General features: G+C 48.8%; 1 protein-coding gene across 4 annotated transcripts in view; it reads right to left on the bottom strand.

The window, feature by feature from the left end:
• The window catches only part of LOC139537304 (cell adhesion molecule DSCAML1-like), a 119,716-nt gene that overhangs the window by 4,805 nt on the left and 89,576 nt on the right, over window positions 1–25,335 (bottom strand). The window contains exons 12-30 of one of the 4 annotated variants that reach the window (XM_071338453.1): window positions 20,643–20,842; window positions 20,355–20,451; window positions 20,122–20,250; window positions 19,849–20,016; window positions 19,661–19,731; window positions 19,289–19,529; window positions 17,062–17,247; window positions 16,225–16,380; window positions 5,888–6,027; window positions 4,882–4,932; window positions 4,474–4,627; window positions 3,504–3,621; window positions 3,182–3,345; window positions 2,315–2,413; window positions 1,670–1,858; window positions 1,158–1,445; window positions 561–716; window positions 334–364; window positions 1–119 (exon numbers count right to left, since the gene is read on the bottom strand). In XM_071338453.1, coding sequence (XP_071194554.1) covers window positions 1–119; window positions 334–364; window positions 561–716; window positions 1,158–1,445; window positions 1,670–1,858; window positions 2,315–2,413; window positions 3,182–3,345; window positions 3,504–3,621; window positions 4,474–4,627; window positions 4,882–4,932; window positions 5,888–6,027; window positions 16,225–16,380; window positions 17,062–17,247; window positions 19,289–19,529; window positions 19,661–19,731; window positions 19,849–20,016; window positions 20,122–20,250; window positions 20,355–20,451; window positions 20,643–20,842 — 2,757 coding nt within the window. The remainder of the gene's footprint in view (window positions 120–333; window positions 365–560; window positions 717–1,157; window positions 1,446–1,669; window positions 1,859–2,314; window positions 2,414–3,181; window positions 3,346–3,503; window positions 3,622–4,473; window positions 4,628–4,881; window positions 4,933–5,887; window positions 6,028–16,224; window positions 16,381–17,061; window positions 17,248–19,288; window positions 19,530–19,660; window positions 19,732–19,848; window positions 20,017–20,121; window positions 20,251–20,354; window positions 20,452–20,642; window positions 20,843–25,335) is intronic. The other 3 variants (XM_071338454.1, XM_071338456.1, XM_071338455.1) reach the window with 3 other exon arrangements.

The following is a 25,335-nucleotide window of genomic DNA, read 5'->3' as shown; positions in this document are numbered from 1 at the left end:
CTATCTGTTTGATCCCCTCCTTGTCCTCGATGAGCAGCTGGACACGAGGGATGTCGATGTGGAGCCGGGGGCCCTGGGGAGGACCCTTCACTGGGGTGTCCATGCTGCGGTTGTTCTTACTGCTCAACACACAAAACAAGAAACATTCTTAGACTGGATCCACTGTCACATCAGCAGTACTTACATACAGTACATATAGAACTGGGGTATATTGGTGATACTTTAACAGAGTTTACTGGGACTGATAGGTGTATTCAAATATCCATCAAGATCCACTGGAATATGACACATCCACAACCACAGGCACCAATCAATCAAGTGTATTATCCTTGCCTGATAAGCATCTCTGCAAGGCTCTTAGCATCTGTGAAAACAAACACAAATATCTTTATTAGATTATGATGGATCATCATGTGGATAAGGTCAACTATTTTGACCTGTTAACTTTAGTGCTTCTGAGATACTTACTCGCCCCCACCAAGCAATTATTTCTCTCCCTCTCTGTTTCTCCCCTCCCCCTTCTTTCCTTCTCTTTCTCCTTCCTTGCCTATGTCTCTCACCTCTGAGTCGTTTCAGTCTCTTCTCCTTGCGTTTCTTGCGGATGATGAAGAGCAGGGCGACGCCCAGGGTGACCAGGATGACAGGAGAGCCTATGGAGAACAGCTTCTTCACATCGTCTCTGTCCTCCTGGGCCGAGTTTATAGGAGGGATGGTACCTGGGAGGAAGAGAAGGGGTGAGAGGGACAGAGAGAGGGAAGGGAAGGGGGTCATTACTACTTTCATGCCCACTCACATTCTACTTCACCCTCTCTCCTTTTCTTCCTCCCTCCCTCTCTCGTCCGTGGGTTTTGGCTTCTTTCCTTCCTTCACCCCTTCCTTCCTTCCTTCCTTCCTTCCTTCCTTCCTTCCTTCCTTCCTTCCTTCCTTCCTTCCTTCCTTCCTTCCTTCCTTCCTTCCTTCCTTCCTTCCTTCCTTCCCTTCCTTCCTTCCTTCCTTCCCTTCCTTCCTTCTCCCTTCCCTCCCTCCCTCCCTCCATCCCTTTCCCTTCTCGTTGATGACTGTGAGTCGCTTTGAATAAGAGAGTCTGCTAGAATGTCATGTAAATGTCAAAGCAGGAAGTGAGAGCAAGTATCTAGTAGAAGCAGGAAGTGACTCACTGCCATCGTAGTCTGTGGTGGCAAACTGGGAGCTCTGGTTCCCACAGCCGGCACTGTTGCAGGCCTTCATCTTCAGTTCGTACCAGGTGGCCTCACGCAGCTCGCTGAGGAAGAGCTGGGCTGTGGCATTGGCCTTCAGGCTCTGCCAGGCCCACGTGCCCTTGGGCCGGAAGTCCAGCAGCAGAGCAGTGATGGGGCAGCCTCCGCTGGTCCAGCCCTGCAGGTTGAGCCCCGCATGAGTGGAGTTGATGTGGGTGAGCAGGGGCTGCTCCTTGTTGAACACGGGCTCTGCAGGGCAAGAGGAGAGACAGGAGGATAGACTGTCAGACTGGGAGTATTGAAGTCAGTGTGTTAAGAGTGTTGATGTAGTTTATGTGCAACACATGATGTGAGGTAAAATATAAGTCATGCCGTTTTAAAATTCCCCTCTTTCTGATCTTTCCTCCTCTACCCCTTCTCCCTCTCCTCTTTCTCCTTCCCTCCTCCCCTCACGATCCTTCCTTTCCCCTCACCTCGTCCGTGCGTCTTGGCCTCGATGATCTCAGAGATGCGTCCTGAGCCCACACTGTTCTTGGCTGCCAGTTTGACCTTGTACCAGGTGCCACAGCGCAGGTTGTCCAGCCTGAAGGAACGCTCAGTGGAAGTAATGAACACATCCCTCCACTCCTCTGTGTTGTCCACCGAGTACTGCAGGACAAAACCTGAGGACACACAGGGATAGACACCACAGATTTCATTAAGCGTTCACTTATCATCTGTTAAATACACAAAGACACAATTTAAATAACAATGAAATACTGTACATGTCTGTCAATTAGAGTATAATCCAAGTTCCTCCATATCACACAAACTGCCCTCAGCTCTACTGAGGCAAAACCAGGTCAACTCTAACTGCTGTTACACCCCTTTAACACCAGGGGGGGATATAAAGGATTTAGAAACTCCTCTGTGATACATTCTTCTGCTGTGAGTATGACAGATATTAGGAGCTAACAGTTAACTCCTTGACGGGAACAGACAAAATCACACAAATAGACAAAAAGGTATATTGACGTTATTGATATTTTTTGGAGACAGTGAGATACAGCAGCTGAAGAACTCTCCTCAGACTGATCCTGATTTACTAATGCCCAGGTGGAGTGGAGGGAGGGGAGTACCTCTGATGGAACTGCCTCCGTTGTCCCCAGGGATCCAGGCCAGGGTGATGGAAGAGGTAGAGGTGGTGGAGACGGTCAGACGGGGCTGGTCTGGAGGAACTGGAAATACAGAGCAAACACACAATCAGCATCACATAGACCAGGCACAAACAGCACACACTTACAGTGAGCAGGTAGAGTGACCAGAGGGACCAGATAGACAGACCAGAGGGACCAGATAGACAGACCAGAGGGACCAGATAGACAGACCAGAGGGACCAGATAGACAGACCAGAGGGACCAGAGAGACCAGATAGAGAGACCAGAGGGATCAGATAGAGAGACCAGAGGGACCAGATAGATAGACCAGAGGGACCAGATAGACAGACCAGAGGGACCAGATAGACAGACCAGAGGGACCAGATAGACAGACCAGAGGGACCAGATAGATAGACCAGAGGGACCAGATAGACAGACCAGAGGGACCAGATAGACAGACCAGAGGGACCAGATAGACAGACCAGAGGGACCATATAGATAGACCAGAGAGACCAGATAGAGAAACCAGAGATACCAGATAGACAGACCAGAGGGACCAGATAGACAGACCAGAGGGACCAGATAGACAGACCAGAGGGACCATATAGATAGACCAGAGAGACCAGATAGAGAAACCAGAGATACCAGATAGACAGACCAGAGGGACCAGATAGAGAGACCCGAGGGACCAGATAGACAGACCCGAGGGACCAGATAGACAGACCAGAGGGACGATACAGACACACAGTCAGAGGAACACAGAGAAGAAAATCTGAGACAATCCCAAAAGGTACTCAGATCTCTCCACAACCATACACACACACATTAGTCCAGCGTATCCCAGCTCACCTTGCACCAGCAGGTTGACAATGATGGTGTCAAAGCCCAGCGTGTTGGTGGCCGTGCATGTGTAGTACCCAGAATCCTCAGCTTTGACGGAACGCAGCACTAGAGTACCATTGGACAGGATCTGACGCTGTCCGTCCACAGTCACAGGAATAGCTGAGTCCTCACTGATGCACACACACATAGAGAATCACAGTTAGACTTATCATAATACACCAAGCTAAACACCGGTCTGATAGACTTAACCCCGACCAAATCCAGCATTGGCATCAAGTCTAAAGTTCCCACTTAGCTTCTATTAAGGATGAGTTGGGAGAGTTCTGACCTGTCTTTGGTCCATTTGAAGGTGGGGGTGGGTTCTCCCACTGAGCTGCAAGGCAAACGGATCTCCTTCATCCAGGGAGTGGTCACTGTGCCCCCGAACGACAGGATCTTAGCTGGGGCTGCAGACACAGGGTACACAGCTTAAACTGGGTATCACACACACACGCACACACACACGCGCGCACACGCACACGCACACACGCACACACACACACTTAAGCACCCAGGCACATTCACAGCCAGACAAACACATCCCTCACAGTCTAACTTCCCTGCTCTATTTTCTGATGTGTAAGCGTTTGTCTCTAGTGTTTGCTGAGTGAGCTTGGTATTGAGTAGGTTAGCCTGGAGGGTAGCCTTTTACCCACTGTTATGAGAGCAGAGTGCTGGAGTGCCCCCCCCCCCTTCCTCCTCCCAGCCTTCCATCTCTCTCTGTCTATCTATACTCCATAGATTCTACCTTGTATTGATTCCTGTCTCTCCCCCCCTCCCCTGTTCATCACCACATAATTAACAACAGTGTTTCCTGCTACACCGCCAGCCCTCAATCAATACTACAGCTGTCAGTCAATAGGACAGAGAGAGAGAGAGAGAGAGAGAGAGAGAGAGAGAGAGAGAGAGAGAGAGAGAGAGAGAGAGAGAGAGAGAGAGAGAGAGAGAGAGAGAGAGAGAGAAAGAAAGAGAGAGAGAGAGAGAGAGAGAGAGAGAGAGAGAGAGAGAGAGAGAGAGAGAGAGAGAGAGAGAGAGAGAGAGAGAGAGAGAGAGAGAGAGAGAGAGAGAGAGAGAGAGAGAGAGAGATAGGGGAAGAGAAGAGAGAAAGATAAGAGAAGACAGAGAGAGAGAGAAGAAAGGTAGAGAGAGACAGATTAAATCCCTCTGTGGATTTCTGCAATACTTATTCCTCTTCTTAATAACCTTTAGAAAAATCACTCCATCCCCCCTCTATTACCCCTCATCCCCTTCTCCCTTACCTTTCCCAGCAGGCTCCACGGTGACCTTTTCGCTGATATTGCCGCGGCCAGCGGTTGTCACAGCGGCGGCCCAGATGAGGTACTGTTTACCGCGGGTCAGGTGGGTGATCCTGTAGAACAACATCTCTGGGTTGGTCTCATACTCACTAGGAGCCTGGGGGAGAGATATAATGGTTAGATTACTAACATTGTATGATACCATGGTACGGTAGCACTCTGGAGGGGCAGCTTGGCATCTATGGTCTAATGGCATGAGGGAAAGCTCAGATGGCTTGAAAGAGGGTTAGAACTAAGGAGTATAACTCATGCATGTATGTAGGCAGGTACACACACACACATGCACCACCTCCCTCATCTGTTCACCACTCAACACCCATCTTCACCTCTTTTTCCATTTGCCTCATTTACCTTTTTCTCTCTTTCTCTCTCCCTCCCTATCTCAGCTTCTACCCAGGCTTGCTGGAGAGCAGGGTGGGTATGACAGAGGGATAGAGAGAAGAAGGGAGGGGAGGAGGGAGAAGGGGTGAATGTGGGGCTCTGGGGGGTAGGGGGTGAGTAACAGGAACATTAGAACATTCCTCCAGCGTGGAGGCAGCAGTGTAGTGGTGATTCAGGGAGCGATACGGGGACATAATGAAAAGAGGAACAAAAGCACTCTCATCTCAGTGTGACTGATACCCTCCCTCCCTCCTCCATACTCATTCATATGGTACTCATGCAGAGAGAGAGAGAGAGAGAGAGAGAGAGAGAGAGAGAGAGAGAGAGAGAGAGAGAGAGAGAGAGAGAGAGAGAGAGAGAGAGAGAGAGAGAGAGAGAGAGAGAGAGAGAGAGAGAGAGAGAGAGAGAGAGAGAGAGAGAGAGAGAGAGAGAGAGAGAGATTTGTGAATGATAAGAAAGTGGGATTCTTCCATGATAGCAGGATTTTAATGTATATGTGTATGTGTGTGTGTGAGCATAGTATGAAATCTGTGTGAAATCTGCATCACTAATGCAGGCCTGTGTGTGAGAGCTCCTGATGCTGCAGTGTGCATGTGGGAGCTTGTTCTCCACTTCATTTGCATATCTACGTCTCATCACGTTGCCAAGACAACCTCATCTGTTCATCTGGGGGGGGGCAGGAAAAAAAGTGACGGAGCAAACACAGTGAGAGAGACACACCCGAACACACACACACACACACACACACACACACACACACACACACACACACACACACACACACACACACACACACACACACACACACACACACACACACACACATACTGAGTGATGGTTACTAATGAATTATCCATCAAGTGCTATATCATGCATCCACATCATGTTTTGTCGTTATGTCCTTAATTATCTGCCTCTCCAATACCTGTAACTGCGCCTCCCCCATCCCACACTCTCCCCTCTCAGTGGTACTTACCGGCTGTCCGGAGCCTGGGCTGGAGCAGTAGATGGTGTACTTGCGGATGACACCATTGGGTTTATGGGGGGGTAGCCAGGACACGACCACACTGCTGGGAGATGAGGGCACGGCTTTGATACCAGCTGGAGGACCTGGGACTGGAGAGTTCACAACACATAGACAGGTCAGCAGGGCTGTGTGTGTGTGTATGTGTGTGTGTGTGTGTGTGTGCGTGCGTTTGTGCGTGTGTGTGTGCGTATGTGTGCATGTGTGTGTGTACTAAAGTCATGTTCAAGGAAACACGGGTGTGGGTGTGTTTCCATGCATGTGTGTGGGTGTTAAAGGGATATTTGGGGATTTATCTACCTCCCCAGAGTCAGATGAACTAGCTTCCAGTCATTGTGCTAACATTAGTTAGGATTCGTTCGCAAAACTACCTCTAACTTCCTTCATATTGGACACAGAGACATAAGAATGGTATCCACAACTTCATCTGACTCATCTGACTTCAAAATCTCAGTAGTATTCCTATAAAGGAGTGTTTAAGTGAGCAGGGTTGTTCGCAGATTGCCAATCTTATCCTGTGCTATAAGCTGCTCTGAGATAACTTGGAGGTCAGCTGGGGAGGGGCCGGGCCAAACTAGGGTCAGCGGTGACATATGCCACCTCGGACACTGGTCAGCGGTTCTGCTCTGCTCCGTCTGCTGTGCTCTGGCCTGCCATGACACCCTGCAGTCTAACTCTCTAACCCCTAAACAGATTAACACACATCAGTCTGATCCTCCACTCACTGCATGGCCACTTGACTGGCTCACTGAGACGCCTAAAGAGCAATACTACTATCAGTCATCAACACACATAAAGCCTCCTACTGTCCACACATACTGTCTACACATACTGTCTACACATACTGTCTACACATACTGTCTACACATACTGTCCACACATACTGTCTACACATACTGTCTACACATACTGTCCACACATACTGTCTACACCTACTGTCCACACCTACTGTCCACACATACTGTCCACACATACTGTCCACACATACTGTCTACACACACTGTCCACACATACTGTCCACACATACTGTCCACACATACTGTCTACAACTACTGTCTACACATAAAGCCTCCTACATTCCACACATACTGTCCACACATACTGTCCACACATACTGTCTACACATACTGTCCACACATACTGTCTACACATAAAGCCTCCTACATTCCACACATACTGTCCACACATACTGTCTACACCTACTGTCCACACATACTGTCTACACATACTGTCCACACATACTGTCTACACATAAAGCCTCCTACATTCCACACATACTGTCCACACATACTGTCTACACATACTGTCCACACCTACAGTCTACACCTACTGTCTACACCTACTGTCTACACATACTGTCCACACCTACTGTCCACACATACTGTCCACACATACTGTCTACACATACTGTCTACACCTACTGTCCACACATACTGTCCACACATACTGTCCACACATACTGTCTACACATAAAGCCTCCTACATTCCACACATACTGTCTACACATACTGTCTACACATACTGTCCACACCTACTGTCCACACCTACTGTCCACACCTACTGTCCACACATACTGTCTACACATACTGTCCACACATACTGTCTACACATACTGTCTACACATACTGTCTACACCTACTGTCCACACATACTGTCCACACATACTGTCTACACATAAAGCCTCCTACATTCCACACATACTGTCTACACATACTGTCCACACATACTGTCTACACATACTGTCTACACCTACTGTCTACACATACTGTCTACACCTACTGTCTACACATACTGTCTACACCTACTGTCCACACATACTGTCTACACCTACTGTCCACACATACTGTCTACACATACTGTCCACACATACTGTCTACACATACTAAAGTCCACACATACTGCTACACTACTGCCACACATACTGTCTACACCTACTGTCCACACCTACTGTCCACACATACTGTCCACACATACTGTCTACACATACTGTCCACACATACTGTCTACACATACTGTCTACACCTACTGTCCACACATACTGTCTACACCTACTGTCCACACATACTGTCTACACCTACTGTCCACACCTACTGTCCACACATACTGTCTACACATACTGTCCACACATACTGCCTACACATAAAGCCTCCTACATTCCACACATACTGTCTACACATACTGTCTACACCTACTGTCCACACATACTGTCTACACATACTGTCTACACATACTGTCCACACATACTGTCTACACATAAAGCCTCCTACATTCCACACATACTGTCTACACCTACTGTCCACACATACTGTCTACACATACTGTCTACACATACTGTCCACACATACTGTCTACACATAAAGCCTCCTACATTCCACACATACTGTCCACACATACTGTCTACAACTACTGTCCACACATACTGTCTACACATACTGTCTACACATACTGTCTACACCTACTGTCCACACATACTGTCTACACATACTGTCCACACATACTGTCCACACATACTGTCTACACATAAAGCCTCCTACTGTCCACACATACTGTCTACACCTACTGTCTACATATACTGTCTACACCTACTGTCCACCCATACTGTCTACCCATACTGTCTACACCTACTGTCCACACCTACTGTCTACACATACTGTCCATACCTACTGTCTACACCTACTGTCTACACCTACTGTCTACACCTGCTGTCTACACATACTGTCTACACCTACTGTCCACACATACTGTCTACACATACTGTCCACACATACTGTCCACACATACTGTCTACACCTAATGTCTACACCTACTGTCCACACCTACTGTCCACACATACTGTCTACACCTACTGTCTACACCTACTGTCTACACATACTGCCTGCACATACTGTCTACACATAATGCCCACACATACTGCCTACACATACTGCCTACACATACTGTCTACACATAATGCCCACAGATACTGTCTACACATACTGTCTACACATACTGTCTACAGGACATTACTCTCAGAATACCGCCCACTTAATCAGATAGAAAGACGTGGGTCTCCCTGGGTTACGAGGGACTGGGCTCAAATGAATATTGCGAGGCTCGACTACACTAGACCTTCTTCCATGTACTGTACCGTACTGTAGGACCTAGAGCACACAGATTAATAAGGACACATCCAACCCTAGATAGACATCTGTAGCATTCTGTGCCTGCTGCACTTGACTCTGCTGGATCCTTTATGGATTATAGTGAGACTTTTAGAGAGATCCAGGACCCCCTCTCCCCTCTCTAACCTACCCAGGGCAGCCTGCTCCCCACAGTCATCCTGCTCTCTTTTTCTGGGGTAAGGGGCAGCCTCAGGGGGAGATATGATAGGGGATAGGGTGTTTACAGGAGAAAAGCATCATTATCATAACTGGACCTCCATGTCAGAATGTGTAGTTAAGGTCCAACGGCTTCTCAAAATCTGCCCGTGCCCAGTCCAGTCTGTCTGATCCACTGTCAGAACAACCCAATGATAAGGAGTCATATACAGTATAGTACCCTACAGAACAACTCATTCTAACCATGACCATCACCATGGCAATGCAGCCCAACCACAGCTAACATAACCCTTCAGAGAGAGGGATAACCACAGCTACCATAACCCTTCAGAGAGAGGGACAACCACAGCTACCATAACCCTTCAGAGAGAGGGACAACCACAGCTACCATAACCCTTCAGAGAGAGGGACAACCACAGCTACCATAACCCTTCAGAGAGAGGGACAACCACAGCTAACATAACCCTTCAGAGAGAGGGACAACCACAGCTAACATAACCCTTCAGAGAGAGGGACAACCACAGCTACCATAACCCTTCAGAGAGAGGGACAACCACAGCTACCATAACCCTTCAGAGAGAGGGACAACCACAGCTACCATAACCCTTCAGAGAGAGGGACAACCACAGCTAACATAACCGTTCAGAGAGAGGGACAACCACAGCTAACATAACCCTTCAGAGAGAGGGACAACCACAGCTAACATAACCCTTCAGAGAGAGGGACAACCACAGCTAACATAACCGTTCAGAGAGAGGGACAACCACAGCTAACATAACCCTTCAGAGAGAGGGACAACCACAGCTAACATAACCCTTCAGAGAGAAGGACAACAACAGCTACCATAACCCTTCAGAGAGAGGGACATCCACAGCTAACATAACCGTTCAGAGAGAGGGACAACCACAGCTAACATAACCCTTCAGAGAGAGGGACAACCACAGCTAACATAACCGTTCAGAGAGAGGGACAACCACAGCTAACATAACCCTTCAGAGAGAGGGACAACCACAGCTAACATAACCCTTCAGAGAGAGGGACAACAACAGCTACCATAACCCTTCAGAGAGAGGGACATCCACAGCTAACATAACCGTTCAGAGAGAGGGACAACCACAGCTAAAATAACCCTTCAGAGAGAGGGACAACCACAGCTAACATAACCGTTCAGAGAGAGGGACAACCACAGCTAACATAACCCTTCAGAGAGAGGGACAACCACAGCTAACATAACCCTTCAGAGAGAGGGACAACCACAGCTACCATAACCCTTCAGAGAGAGGGACAACCACAGCTAACATAACCCTTCAGAGAGAGGGACAACCACAGCTACCATAACCCTTCAGAGAGAGGGACAACCACAGCTACCATAACCCTTCAGAGAGAGGGACAACCACAGCTAACATAACCCTTCAGAGAGAGGGACAACCACAGCTACCATAACCCTTCAGAGAGAGGGACAACCACAGCTACCATAACCCTTCATAGAGAGGGACAACCACAGCTACCATAACCCTTCAGAGAGAGGGACAACCACAGCTAACATAACCCTTCAGAGAGAGGGACAACCACAGCTACCATAACCCTTCAGAGAGAGGGACAACCACAGCTAACATAACCCTTCAGAGAGAGGGACAACCACAGCTAACATAACCCTTCAGAGAGAGGGACAACAACAGCTACCATAACCCTTCAGAGAGAGGGACATCCACAGCTAACATAACCGTTCAGAGAGAGGGACAACCACAGCTAACATAACCCTTCAGAGAGAGGGACAACCACAGCTAACATAACCATTCAGAGAGAGGGACAACCACAGCTAACATAACCCTTCAGAGAGAGGGACAACCACAGCTAACATAACCCTTCAGAGAGAGGGACAACCACAGCTACCATAACCCTTCAGAGAGAGGGACAACCACAGCTAACATAACCCTTCAGAGAGAGGGACAACCACAGCTACCATAACCCTTCAGAGAGAGGGACAACCACAGCTAACATAACCCTTCAGAGAGAGGGACAACCACAGCTAATATAACCCTTCAGAGAGAGGGACAACCACAGCTACCATAACCCTTCAGAGAGAGGGACAACCACAGCTACCATAACCCTTCAGAGAGAGGGACAACCACAGCTAACATAACCCTTCATAGAGAGGGACAACCACAGCTACCATAACCCTTCATAGAGAGGGACAACCACAGCTACCATAACCCTTCATAGAGAGGGACAACCACAGCTACCATAACCCTTCATAGAGAGGGACAACCACAGCTAACATAACCCTTCAGAGAGAGGGACAACCACAGCTAACATAACCCTTCATAGAGAGGGACAACCACAGCTAACATAACCCTTCAGAGAGAGGGACAACCACAGCTAACATAACCCTTCAGAGAGGGACAACCACAGCTAACATAACCCTTCAGAGAGAGGGACAACCACAGCTAACATAACCCTTCAGAGAGAGGGACAACCACAGCTAACATAACCCTTCAGAGAGGGACAACACACCATAACCCTTAGGCACACACTAACATAACCCTTCAGAGAGAGGGACAACCACAGCTACCATAACCCTTCAGAGAGAGGGACAACCACAGCTAACATAACCCTTCAGAGAGAGGGACAACCACAGCTAACATAACCCTTCAGAGAGGGACAACCACAGCTAACATAACCCTTCAGAGAGAGGGACAACCACAGCTACCATAACCCTTCAGAGAGAGGGACAACCACAGCTAACATAACCCTTCAGAGAGAGGGACAACCACAGCTAACATAACCCTTCAGAGAGAGGGACAACCACAGCTAACATAACCCTTCAGAGAGAGGGACAACCACAGCTAACATAACCCTTCAGAGAGAGGGACAACCACAGCTACCATAACCCTTCAGAGAGAGGGACAACCACAGCTACCATAACCCTTCAGAGAGAGGGACAACCACAGCTAACATAACCCTTCAGAGAGAGGGACAACCACAGCTACCATAACCCTTCAGAGAGAGGGACAACCACAGCTAACATAACCATTCAGAGAGAGGGACAACCACAGCTAACATAACCCTTCAGAGAGAGGGACAACCACAGCTACCATAACCCTTCAGAGAAAGGGACAACCACAGCTAACATAACCCTTCAGAGAGAGGGACAACCACAGCTACCATAACCCTTCAGAGAGAGGGACAACCACAGCTAACATAACCATTCAGAGAGAGGGACAACCACAGCTACCATAACCCTTCATAGAGAGGGACAACCACAGCTACCATAACCCTTCATAGAGAGGGACAACCACAGCTAACATAACCCTTCAGAGAGAGGGACAACCACAGCTACCATAACCCTTCATAGAGAGGGACAACCACAGCTAACATAACCCTTCAGAGAGAGGGACAACCACAGCTACCATAACCCTTCAGAGAGAGGGACAACCACAGCTAACATAACCCTTCAGAGAGAGGGACAACCACAGCTAACATAACCCTTCAGAGAGAGACACAACCACAGCTACCATAACCCTTCAGAGAGAGGGGCAACCACAGCTAACATAACCCTTCAGAGAGAGGGACAACCACAGCTAACATAACCCTTCATAGAGAGGGACAACCACAGCTACCATAACCCTTCATAGAGAGGGACAACCACAGCTAACATAACCCTTCAGAGAGAGGGACAACCACAGCTAACATAACCCTTCAGAGAGAGGGACAACCACAGCTAACATAACCCTTCAGAGAGAGGGACAACCACAGCTAACATAACCCTTCATAGAGAGGGACAACCACAGCTAACATAACCCTTCAGAGAGAGGGACAACCACAGCTAACATAACCCTTCAGAGAGAGGGACAACCACAGCTACCATAACCCTTCAGAGAAAGGGACAACCACAGCTAACATAACCCTTCAGAGAGAGGGACAACCACAGCTACCATAACCCTTCAGAGAGAGGGACAACCACAGCTAACATAACCATTCAGAGAGAGGGACAACCACAGCTACCATAACCCTTCATAGAGAGGGACAACCACAGCTACCATAACCCTTCATAGAGAGGGACAACCACAGCTAACATAACCCTTCAGAGAGAGGGACAACCACAGCTACCATAACCCTTCATAGAGAGGGACAACCACAGCTAACATAACCCTTCAGAGAGAGGGACAACCACAGCTACCATAACCCTTCAGAGAGAGGGACAACCACAGCTAACATAACCCTTCAGAGAGAGGGACAACCACAGCTAACATAACCCTTCAGAGAGAGACACAACCACAGCTACCATAACCCTTCAGAGAGAGGGGCAACCACAGCTAACATAACCCTTCAGAGAGAGGGACAACCACAGCTAACATAACCCTTCATAGAGAGGGACAACCACAGCTACCATAACCCTTCATAGAGAGGGACAACCACAGCTAACATAACCCTTCAGAGAGAGGGACAACCACAGCTAACATAACCCTTCAGAGAGAGGGACAACCACAGCTAACATAACCCTTCAGAGAGAGGGACAACCACAGCTAACATAACCCTTCATAGAGAGGGACAACCACAGCTAACATAACCCTTCAGAGAGAGGGACAACCACAGCTAACATAACCCTTCAGAGAGAGGGACAACCACAGCTACCATAACCCTTCAGAGAGAGGGACTGCCACAGCTAACATAACCCTTCAGAGAGAGGGACAACCACAGCTACCATAACCCTTCAGAGAGAGGGACAACCACAGCTAACATAACCCTTCAGAGAGAGGGACAACCACAGCTAACATAACCCTTCAGAGAGAGGGACAACCACAGCTACCATAACCCTTCAGAGAGAGGGACAACCACAGCTAACATAACCCTTCAGAGAGAGGGACAACCACAGCTACCATAACCCTTCAGAGAGAGGGACAACCACAGCTAACATAACCCTTCATAGAGAGGGACAACCACAGCTAACATAACCCTTCAGAGAGAGGGACAACCACAGCTACCATAACCCTTCAGAGAGAGGGACAACCACAGCTAACATAACCCTTCAGAGAGAGGGACAACCACAGCTAACATAACCCTTCAGAGAGAGGGACAACCACAGCTAACATAACCCTTCAGAGAGAGGGACAACCACAGCTAACATAACCATTCAGAGAGAGGGACAACCACAGCTAACATAACCCTTCAGAGAGAGGGACAACCACAGCTAACATAACCATTCAGAGAGAGGGGCAACCACAGCTACCATATCCCTTCAGAGAGAGGGACAACCACAGCTACCATAACCCTTCAGAGAGAGGGACAACCACAGCTAACATAACCCTTCAGAGAGAGGGACAACCACAGCTACCATAACCCTTCAGAGAGAGGGACAACCACAGCTAACATAACCCTTCAGAGAGAGGGACAACCACAGCTAACATAACCATTCAGAGAGAGGGACAACCACAGCTATCATAACCCTTCAGAGAGAGGGACAACCACAGCTACCATAACCCTTCCGAGAGAGGGACAACCACAGCTACCATAACCCTTCAGAGAGAGGGACAACCACAGCTACCATAACCCTTCAGAGAGAGGGACAACCACAGCTACCATAACCCTTCAGAGAGAGGGACAACCACAGCTACCATAACCCTTCAGAGAGAGGGACAACCACAGCTAACATAACCCTTCAGAGAGAGGGACAACCACAGCTAACATAACCCTTCAGAGAGAGGGACAACAACAGCTACCATAACCCTTCAGAGAGAGGGACATCCACAGCTAACATAACCGTTCAGAGAGAGGGACAACCACAGCTAACATAACCCTTCAGAGAGAGGGACAACCACAGCTAACATAACCCTTCAGAGAGAGGGACAACCACAGCTACCATAACCCTTCAGAGAGAGGGACAACCACAGCTAACATAACCGTTCAGAGAGAGGGACAACCACAGCTACCATAACCCTTCAGAAAGAGGGACAACCACAGCTATCATATATGAAATCTAATGCAGCACCAAGACTGAAACAGTGGTGGTTACTGTAATATTAGATGTTATAGAAAGAGCTAACAAAGCATCTATCAAAGCAGAGCAAACACAGAAGGGCTAACCTTTCTCTTTTCTTCCATTCATCTTCCCATTTCTTATTTATTTTCATATTTCATATCTCGCTCCCTCACCCGGACAGGCCCAGCTGTGCCACCTCTCCCTCACTCCTTCCCTCCTTTCTCTCTCCACTCCGCTTCTCCTTCTGTTTAGGGGAGTGAACGGGACAGGGATCGGCCTGTAATCCCGCCTCCAATGGTGTAAGCACTAAATTAATGATCTCTAATCCAGGAGGAGTTAATCCCTGGGCCTGGCTGCCTGGCTGGTTGGCTGCCTGGCTGCCTGGCTGGTTGGCTGCCTGGCTGGTTGGCTGCCTGGCTGGTTGGCTGCAGGGCTAGGTGCTGGGGAGCAGTACCCCTCCTCTCCCCCATTTTGCTTCTCCCTTTACCCCTCCTCTTCTATCCCCCTATCTCTAGTCACGAGCCCTCAGCCATGGGCCCAAAGCTTCTTAATTCTCATTAGCCCTGGTAATGGGGTCTCACTACACAAATTAACTTTAGTGATGGGTTTGAGATACACCCTGACATCCTCCTCTACACCCCCACACACACATGCAACTCCCCGCTGAGCTTCTCCTCCCTTCCAAGCAGTCAGCATCTCAGTGGGACTGTGTCTCTGACTATCTCTGGTATATTTCAGGTTTAAGTTTGTCATTTCCGCTTTGAAATTTCAGATTTGATTTTCCCTTACGAAAAATGGATCAACCCCTACATAAATGTCCATGAATTATAATCCACCATAACAATTCAAATTTCCTGTTGCTGCAGGATTATTTTCCTGCTGTAGAAAACTGGCTCAAATTAAGATCTTACATCTGTATAGGTTAAAGTCAGGGGGAGTATATGTACTGTATAAGTGTGTGTCCACGCAAGTGCACGTGTGTGTGTACTCACGGTCCTCGCGGGTTTGGATGTACAGGACATTACTCCTGACCCCGTCCCCAGCCTGTGTGTAGGCCAGCACCTGGACACTGTAGTTAGTGAACTTCTCCAGCCCTCTCAGCTCCACCTGCTCACGAGTTGTAGTGATGTTCTGCATCTCTCCCCATTCTGACAGAGAGAGGTAGAGGGAGGGCGAGAGAGAGAGACAGAGAGAGAGAGAGAGAGAGACAGAGAGAGAGAGGTAGAGGGAGGGAGAGAGAGAGAGACAGAGAGAGAGAGAGAGAGAGAGAGAGAGAGAGAGAGAGAGAGAGAGAGAGAGAGAGAGAGAGAGAGAGAGAGAGAAAGTGATAGAGAAAGAGTGAGAGAGAGAGAGAGAGAGAGAGACAGAAAGAGAAAGAGAGAGAGAGAGAGAGAGAGAGAGAGAGAGAGAGAGAGAGAGAGAGAGAGAGAGAGAGAGAGAGAGAGAGAGAGAGAGAGAGAGAGAGTAAGCCTTGTTTGCTCATGAATCTCAAGTACACCTATTGGGAGGAAAATACAGGTTAGGGAAGGTAAACAACTATATATTTTTTTAATTCCAGGTAAACAAAAGACAGATTGGGAATGGGGCGTGTGAAGGGTTAGGTGCCAGATGAGAAGAGGGGTGTGAGTTAAGGGTTAACACACACAGAGACAGACAGGTGGGGAGCAGGGCAGGCTAAGGCACAGTTAGTGCCTGTTTGGTACAGCAGGGCAGGCTAAGGCACAGTTAGTGAGTGTTTGGTACAGGTTCACACACCCATGTCAGACATCAGACAGACAGGTGGGGCCATGGGTTTGGGGTTTAGTTAGAATGATAGTAGTGATAATTACTCTGCATCGGCCCCTGTGCCTGGCCCTCACAGCACCCACCTCCGTCAGGGAAGAGGGACCAGAACACTACGCGGTATCCCTTCAGCACGCCATGCAGCGTCAGACGCGGGGGCTCCGCCCATGTGATCACCGCCTCGTCTGACGTCACCGAGATGGCCCGCACGTTCTGGGGTGGCTGGCTGGGCACTGGGGGTAGGAGAAAGGTCATAGGTTAACATCACAGAGGGCTGTAGTGTATGTTATTGAACACAGCTATCTCTGACTAATAGGACAGAAATAATAGTAATTGCAAAAAAATACTATTTATTCCAATCTTCAATTTTCAATCACTGCAATGGGGAGAGAAACAGATGTAGAAAGTGAGGGATGACAAAGAGAGAGAGAGAGAGCGAGAGAGAGGCAGGTATTGCCATCTTGTAAATAAGAATTTGTTCTTACCTGACTTGCCTAGTTAAATAAAGGTTAAATAATAAATAATAATAATAAGGGGGAAGGGAAAGAGGGATACACAGTAGCATATAACAGGGCAGACTGGACTGACAAGGGTTAACATGAAGGATGTTGATGAGATGCAGACGGAGGATAAGAAGCAGAAGTGTGTGGACAGAGGACAATGTGTCCAGCTTTGTGATAATTGCAGCTGTAGAAGCAGCAGCGATAGACAGACAGACAATCTGAGAGAGTGTGTTTTAGTTATCACTACTATTATCATAATCAGGATCTACATCTATCTCTATCATTAAGGCTGTACACACAGGGGAGAGATGTTGTCTGTCTGATGTAAAGATTAAACAAGAGAGTATTGAGAGAAGGAGACGGGGATTCCCCAATGAAAGCAAGGGGAGAGAGATTGAGGAGAAAAACAAATTGAATGATAAAAAAAAGAAAGGGTGTGAATTGAAAGGGAATAGAGAGATAACCAGTGAAGAAGAGAGAGGGGAAGGAAGAGAGAGAGGCAGAGTGGCCAAGCATATTCATAGAGTAATGGGCCTCTCTCTCTCTCAGTCTAATGAGGGAGCTAATTAGAACTGGAGAGTGATGGGGGATGTGCTGCATGTTCATCTCCTCCATTTTGTCTCAGAGACTGTGTGTGTGAGAGTGTGTTTGCACAACTGAATCAATGCATGGCTCTATTCTTACATTGGACTCTATTTTCTATTCCTGTCGGCAAGTTAAACAAATCCACCTGTTCTGCTTTGCGGATGACACGCAGCTTTATCTACCAATCAGATCCAGTGACCAAGCTAGCGTAGCTACACTTCATATGTCTCTTGCTGACATCAAATGTTGGATGTCTGACAATTTTCTCCAGCTCATGGGAAGAAATCTGAGGTTGTTTTATTTGGCCCCCACCTTGTTAGAACACAGATTGTAAATAACCTTGGTCATTTGTCTACCAAAGTAAAAACTACGGACAAAAGCCTTGGTGTCTTCTTTGACCCTTACCTAAACCTTGAGCTGCATGTCCTGCTTTTATCATCTAAAAAATAGTATTTTATTTCAGCCACTGATCTGGCAAAGTTATACATGCTTTGATTTCCTCACAACTAGATTACTGTAGATCTTTGTATACATGTCTCAGAAATCACTCCATCATCTACAAAATGCTGCAGCTCGGCTTTTAACAGAATGTTAAAGAATGTTACCATATTACCACACCTATTTTAGCTTGGCTACCAGTCACGTTTAAGCCTAGGCTTGGTTTATCCCCATCCTATATCTCAGATCTTTTATCTCCCTACGAGCCAGGACGCAGCCTGAGATCCTCTGGCAGGGCACTGTTGATCATTCCAAGTCTAGGTTGAAAACGAAAGGAGACCAGACATTTGCCATTCGGGCCCCTAGACTTTGGAATGGTCTGCCAGAGCAGATCAGGCTTGCAGATTCAGTGCATCTTTTGAAATCCCTTCTGACTACCACTTTTATAAAGATGCTTTTAATGTTTCATTTTAATTAGCTATCTTGTTTCATTCTCCTTCCTCCTGTCTTTGTTTCTTTGTTAGTACTATTATTGTATTGTTTTATGATGTGAAGCAATTTGTTACCTGTATTGAAAAGCACTATACAAATTAAGTTATTATTATTACAAGCAGAGTATGAATCTCCTCCCATCACCAACCCCCCCCCTCTCTCTCTCTTGCATTCGCCATCCCTCCCTACCACACAACCTCAAGTCTAGCTCCCTCCAACCCTCCCTCCAAACCTCCCTCCCTCCCTCCAGTCTTACCATCCTCCAGTGTGGTAGCGTTGATCTCAGTGCTAGAGGGGCCAGTGCCAGCCCTGTTGAAGGCCTGGACCACCACTCCATACTGGGCAAACTTCTTCAGGTTGTCCAGGGTGTACACCTCACTGTCCCCTGTGGCCTTCATCTCCACAATGCTGTACTGGCCGTTACTGCCCGGCCCGTTCTCACGGTAACCAATCTGGTAGCCCCGGATCACCCCGTTCTGAAGCTCCTTCCTGGGGGCCTGAGAGGGAGAGGCAGAGGACAGCTCTGTCAGGACACTGACTGGAGATCAATGATGGTTAGTTTGAATGTCTCAGTTATTATGGTATTATAGCATGAAGGAAAAGAGGCATGATGGTCAATGACGTTTACCCTCCACGTGACCCGTATGCTCTGCGACGTCATTGGCTGGAGGATCACGTCCATAGGGGGCCCATCAGGTTCTGTTGACGTGAGATGTTGAAATGAGGGTTTCAATGACACCAAACAAGACAGCATTTTAATTAGGGGTGTGTGTGTGTTTGTGCATGTGTGTTTATATAAGTGTGTGTTAGACGTACGTGCTTCCTCAGTGCTGATGGTGAGCTCCTTGCTAGGCTGGCTGCGTCCGATCCTGTTGAAGGAGTACATGCGGATGCTGTAGACACAGGCAGGGTGCAGCTCCACGATGTTAGCCTGGTTGTTAGTGGGGGAGATGTTCCTGGTGGTGTACTTGTGATCCCAAGTATCTGTAACATATAGAAGCAGATAGAGGGGACATTAGAGGACCAGAGAAAAGGGAGTTAGATTGAGGACAATAGGGATGTGAGGGTTTAAACTGGTTGGACTCGTACCAGACTTGTTCTTATACTCGATGTCGTAGCTGGTGATGATGCTGTTGCCGTCGAACCTCTGGATCCAGCGCAGGTTCATACTGCGATCCTTCACCTCTCTCACCTCCAACTCAGGAGGGTCAGGAGGCTCTGTGTGTGTGAGTGGAGGAGGTTAAGTATCAATTTGACCTCAATCACTGGTCTGTCAACAGTGAGCCTATGTGCAGTAATAGCAGAGTGCGAGAGATAGGCACCTTGCACGGTAAGCTGGATGAGTCCTCGCCCCTCTCCGTATGAGTTGATGGCATGGCAGGAGAAGAAGACTGAGTCCCCGCGCTCCGCTGGCTTCAGCTGCATGGGGACAGCAACACACATAGAAGACAGAGAGACGGCATGGAATATTTAGTGGTCAAAACTACCCAGCATATAATACTGTACCCTTTAGTACTTTCATCTCAAATCAATTGGGCTCTGTTCTAAATCATATGCTCTTCAATTTCAATTCTCTCTCAACATTTTGCCCTCTTTCGTCAGTGTCTAACCTTGAGCGTGGAGATGACCTCGTCCCCTTTCTTGTTGATGGTGATGGAGTAGCGGGGGTTCCTCTCGGCGTCGATGACGGTGTCGCCCCTCTCCCAGCGGATGATGATTGGCTGCTCTCCCCGCGCTGTGCAGTTCAGCTCCTTCACCTGGCCCTTGATGGCCATGGTGGTGTTGGGGTGCGACGTGATCATGGCTGGAACTGGAGACACACACAGAGAGAGATATTCATGAATATGATAAATAGATATGGCAAAATGAGAGAAGGAAAGAGGGATGGGTATTTGAAAAATCAAGGAACTGTACAGGTGTGTAGAAAATAGAAATCGACCCTCCATCACTATCTGTTTTCATTTCACGCTCCGAGCCCTCGTGCCCCCCCCCCCCCCCTCTCTTCCCCAGCTCCCTCCTCCCCTCTTCCTTGTTTCCTCCTCCTCTCCGCCGACATGGGTTATTGATCTGAGGGGTTCCTGCTGTTTTGTTTTCATCACCAATTCATCAGAACCTTTCTTATCTTCAAACCACACACAGGACAGCCAGGACAGCCAGGACAGACAGGACAGACAGGATGGACAGGACAGCCAGGACAGACAGGAAAGACAGGACAGCCAGGACAGACAGGGAAGCCAGGATGGACAGGACAGCCTGGACACACATGACAACCAGGAAAGACAGGGCAGCCAGGATGGACAGGACAGCCAGGACAGCCAGGATGGACAGGACAGACAGGATGGACAGGACAGACAGGACAGACAGGATGGACAGGACAGCCAGGATGGACAGGACAGCCAGGACAGACAGGACAGACAGGAAAGACAGGACAGCCAGGACAGACAGGACAGCCAGGACAGACAGGACAGACAGGACAGACAGGGCAGCCAGGATGGACAGGACACATTTTTTAAATATTTCTTTTAGATAAAATGTAAAAAAAAGCTGTTGCACAGCAACTCACTCACGAAATGCTTCAGTCTGGTTTTAGACCCCATCATAGCACTGAGACTGCACTTGTGAAGGTGGTAAATGACCTTTTAATGGCGTCAGACCAAGGCTCTGCATCTGTCCTCGTGCTCCTAGACCTTAGTGCTGCCTTTGATACCATCGATCACCACATTCTTTTGGAGAGATTGGAAACCCAAATTGGTCTACACGGACAAGTTCTGGCCTGGTTTAGATCTTATCTGTCGGAAAGATATCAGTTTGTCTCTGTGAATGGTTTGTCCTCTCACAAATCAACTGTACATTTCGGTGTTCCTCAAGGTTCTGTTTTAGGACCACTATTGTTTTCACTATATATTTTACCTCTTGGGGATGTAATTCGAAAACATAATGTTAACTTTCACTGCTATGCGGATGACACACAGCTGTACATTTCAATGAAACATGGTGAAGCCCCAAAATTGCCCTCGCTAGAAGCCTGTGTTTCAGACATAAGGAAGTGGATGGCTGCAAACGTTCTACTTTTAAACTCGTACAAAACAGAGATGCTTGTTCTAGGTCCCAAGAAACAAAGAGATCTTCTGTTGAATCTGACAATTAATCTTGATGGTTGTAAAGTCGTCTCAAATAAAACTGTGAAGGACCTCGGCGTTACTCTGGACCCTGATCTCTCTTTTGACGAACATATCAAGACAAGGACAGCTTTTTTCCATCTACGTAACATTGCAAAAATCAGAAACTTTCTGTCCAAAAAGGATAGAGAAAAATTAATTAATGCTTTTGTTACTTCTAGGTTAGACTACTGCAATCCTCTACTTTCCGGCTACCCGGATAAAGCACTAAATAAACTTCAGTTAGTGCTAAATACGGCTGCTAGAATCCTGACTAGAACCAAAAAATTTGATCATATTACTCCAGTGCTAGCCCCCCTACACTGGCTTCCTGTTAAGGCAAGGGCTGATTTCAAGGTTTTACTGCTAACCTACAAAGCATTACATGGGCTTGCTCCTACCTATCTTTCCGATTTGGTCCTGCCGTACATACCTACACGTACGCTACGGTCACAAGGCGCAGGCCTCCTAATTGTCCCTAGAATTTCTAAGCAAACAGCTGGAGGCAGGGCTTTCTCCTATAGAGCTCCATTTTTATGGAATGGTCTGCCTACCCATGTGAGAGACGCAGACTCGGTTTCAACCTTTAAGTCTTTACTGAAGACTCATCTCTTCAGTGGGTCATATGATTGAGTGTAGTCTGTCCCAGGAGTGTGAAGGTGAACGGAAAGGCTCTGGAGCAACGAACCGCCCTTGCTGTCTCTGCCTGGCCGGTTCCCCTCTCTCCACTGGGATTCTCTGCCTCTAACCCTATTACAGGGGCTCACTGGCTTACTGGTGCTCTTCCATGCCGTCCCTAGGAGGGGTGCGTCACTTGAGTGGGTTGAGTCACTGACGTGATCTTCCTGTCTGGGTTGGCGCCCCCCCTTGGGTTGTGCTGTGGCGGAGATCTTTGTGGGCTATACTCGGCCTTGTCTCAGGATGGTAAGTTGGTGGTTGAAGATATCCCTCTAGTGGTGTGGGGGCTGTGCTTTGGCAAAGTGGGTGGGGTTATATCCTTCCTGTTTGGCCCTGTCCGGGGGTATCATCGGATGGGGCCACAGTGTCTCCTGACCCCTCCTGTCTCAGCCTCCAGTATTTATGCTGCAGTAGTTTATGTGTCAGGGGGCTAGGGTCAGTTTGTTATATCTGGAGTACTTCTCCTGTCTTATCTGGTGTCCTGTGTGAATTTAAGTATGCTCTCTCTAATTCTCTCTTTCTCTCTTTCTCTCGGAGGACCTGGGCCTTAGGACCATGCCTCAGGACTACCTGGCATGATGACTCCTTGCTGTCCCCAGTCCACCTGGCCGTGCTGCTGCTCCAGTTTCAACTGTTCTGCCTGCGGCTATGGAACCTTGATCTGACCTGACCTCTCTAGAGACAGCAGGAGCGGTAGAGATACTCTTAATGATCGGCTATGAAAAGCCAATTGACATTTACTCCTGAGGTGCTGACTTGCTGCACCCTCGACAACTACTGTGATTATTATTATTTGACCATGCTGGTAATTTATGAACATTTGAACATCTTGGCCATGTTCTGTTATAATCTCCACCCGGCACAGCCAGAAGAGGACTGGCCACCCCTCATAGCCTGGTTCCTCTCTAGGTTTCTTCCTAGGTTCTGGCCTTTCTATGGGAGTTTTCCCTAGCCACCGTGCTTCTACACCTGCATTGCTTGCTGTTTGGGGTTTTAGGCTGGGATTCTGTACAGCACTTTGAGATATCAGCTGATGTAAGAAGGGCTATATAAATAAATTTGATTTGACAGCCAGGACAGCCAGGACACACAGGACAACCAGGATGGACAGGACAGCCAGGACACACAGGACAACCAGGACACACAGGGCAGCCAAGACACACAGGGCAGCCAAGACACACAGGACAGCCAGGATGGACAGGACAGCCAAGACACACAGGACAACCAGGACACACAGGACAGCCAAGACACACAGGACAACCAGGACACACAGGACAGCCAAGAAACACAGGACAAGCTCAGCTCAGGGCTGGGGTCAAACAGGAGGGGAGAACCAAGCTCAGCTCAGGGCTGGGGTCAAACAGGAGGGGAGAACCAAGCTCAGCTCAGGGCTGGGGTCAAACAGGAGGGGAGAACCAAGCTCAGCTCAGCGCTGGGGTCAAACACGAGGGGAGAACCAAGCTCAGCCCAGGGCCTGGGTCAAACAGGAGGGGAGAACCAAGTTCAGCCCAGGGCCTGGGTCAAACAGAACGGGAGAACCAAGCTCAGCCCAGGGCTGGGGTCAAACAGGAGGGGAGAACCAAGCTCAGCCCAGAGCCTGGGTCAAACAAGAGGGGAGAACCAAGCTCAGCCCAGGGCTGGGGTCAAACAGGAGGGAAGAACCAAGCTCAGCCCAGGGCTGGGGTCAAACAGGAGGGGAGAACCAAGCTCAGCCCAGGGCTGGGGTCAAACAGAAGGGGAGAACCAAGCTCAGCCCAGGGCTGGGGTCAAACAGGAGGGGAGAACCAAGCTCAGCCCAGGGCTGGGGTCAAACAGGAGGGTAGAACCAAGCTCAGCTCAGGGCTGGGGTCAAACAGGAGGGGAGAACCAAGCTCAGCCCAAGCCTGGGGTCAAACAGGAGGGGAGAACCAAGCTCAGCCCAGGGCTGGGGTCAAACAGGAGGGGAGAACCAAGCTCAGCCCAGGGCTGGGGTCGAACAGGAGGGGAGAACCAAGCTCAGCTCAGGGCCTGGGTCAAACAGGAGGGGAGAACCAAGTTCAGCCCAGGGCCTGGGTCAAACAGAACGGGAGAACCAAGCTCAGCCCAGGGCTGGGGTCAAACAGGAAGGGAGAACCAAGCTCAGCCCAGGGCTGGGGTCAAACAGGAGGGGAGAACCAAGCTCAGCCCAGGGCCTGGGTCAAACAGGAGGGGAGAACCAAGTTCAGCCCAGGGCCTGGGTCAAACAGGAGGGGAGAACCAAGCTCAGACCAGGGCTGGGTTCAAACAGGAGGGGAGAACCAAGCTCAGCCCAGGGCTGGGTTCAAACAGGAGGGGAGAACCAAGCTCAGCCCAGGGCCTGGGTCAAACAGGAGGGGAGAACCAAGCTCAGCCCAGGGCTGGGTTCAAACAGGAGGGGAGAACCAAGCTCAGCCCAGGGCTGGGGTCAAACAGGAGGGGAGAACCAAGCTCAGCACAGGGCTGGGGTCAA

The sequence above is a fragment of the Salvelinus alpinus genome, chromosome 13 (assembly GCF_045679555.1).
Source record: "Salvelinus alpinus chromosome 13, SLU_Salpinus.1, whole genome shotgun sequence".
Classification (NCBI taxonomy): domain Eukaryota; kingdom Metazoa; phylum Chordata; class Actinopteri; order Salmoniformes; family Salmonidae; genus Salvelinus; species Salvelinus alpinus.
The sequence above is the reverse complement of the archived record's forward strand: the minus strand, read 5'-3'. Positions and strand labels throughout refer to the sequence as shown.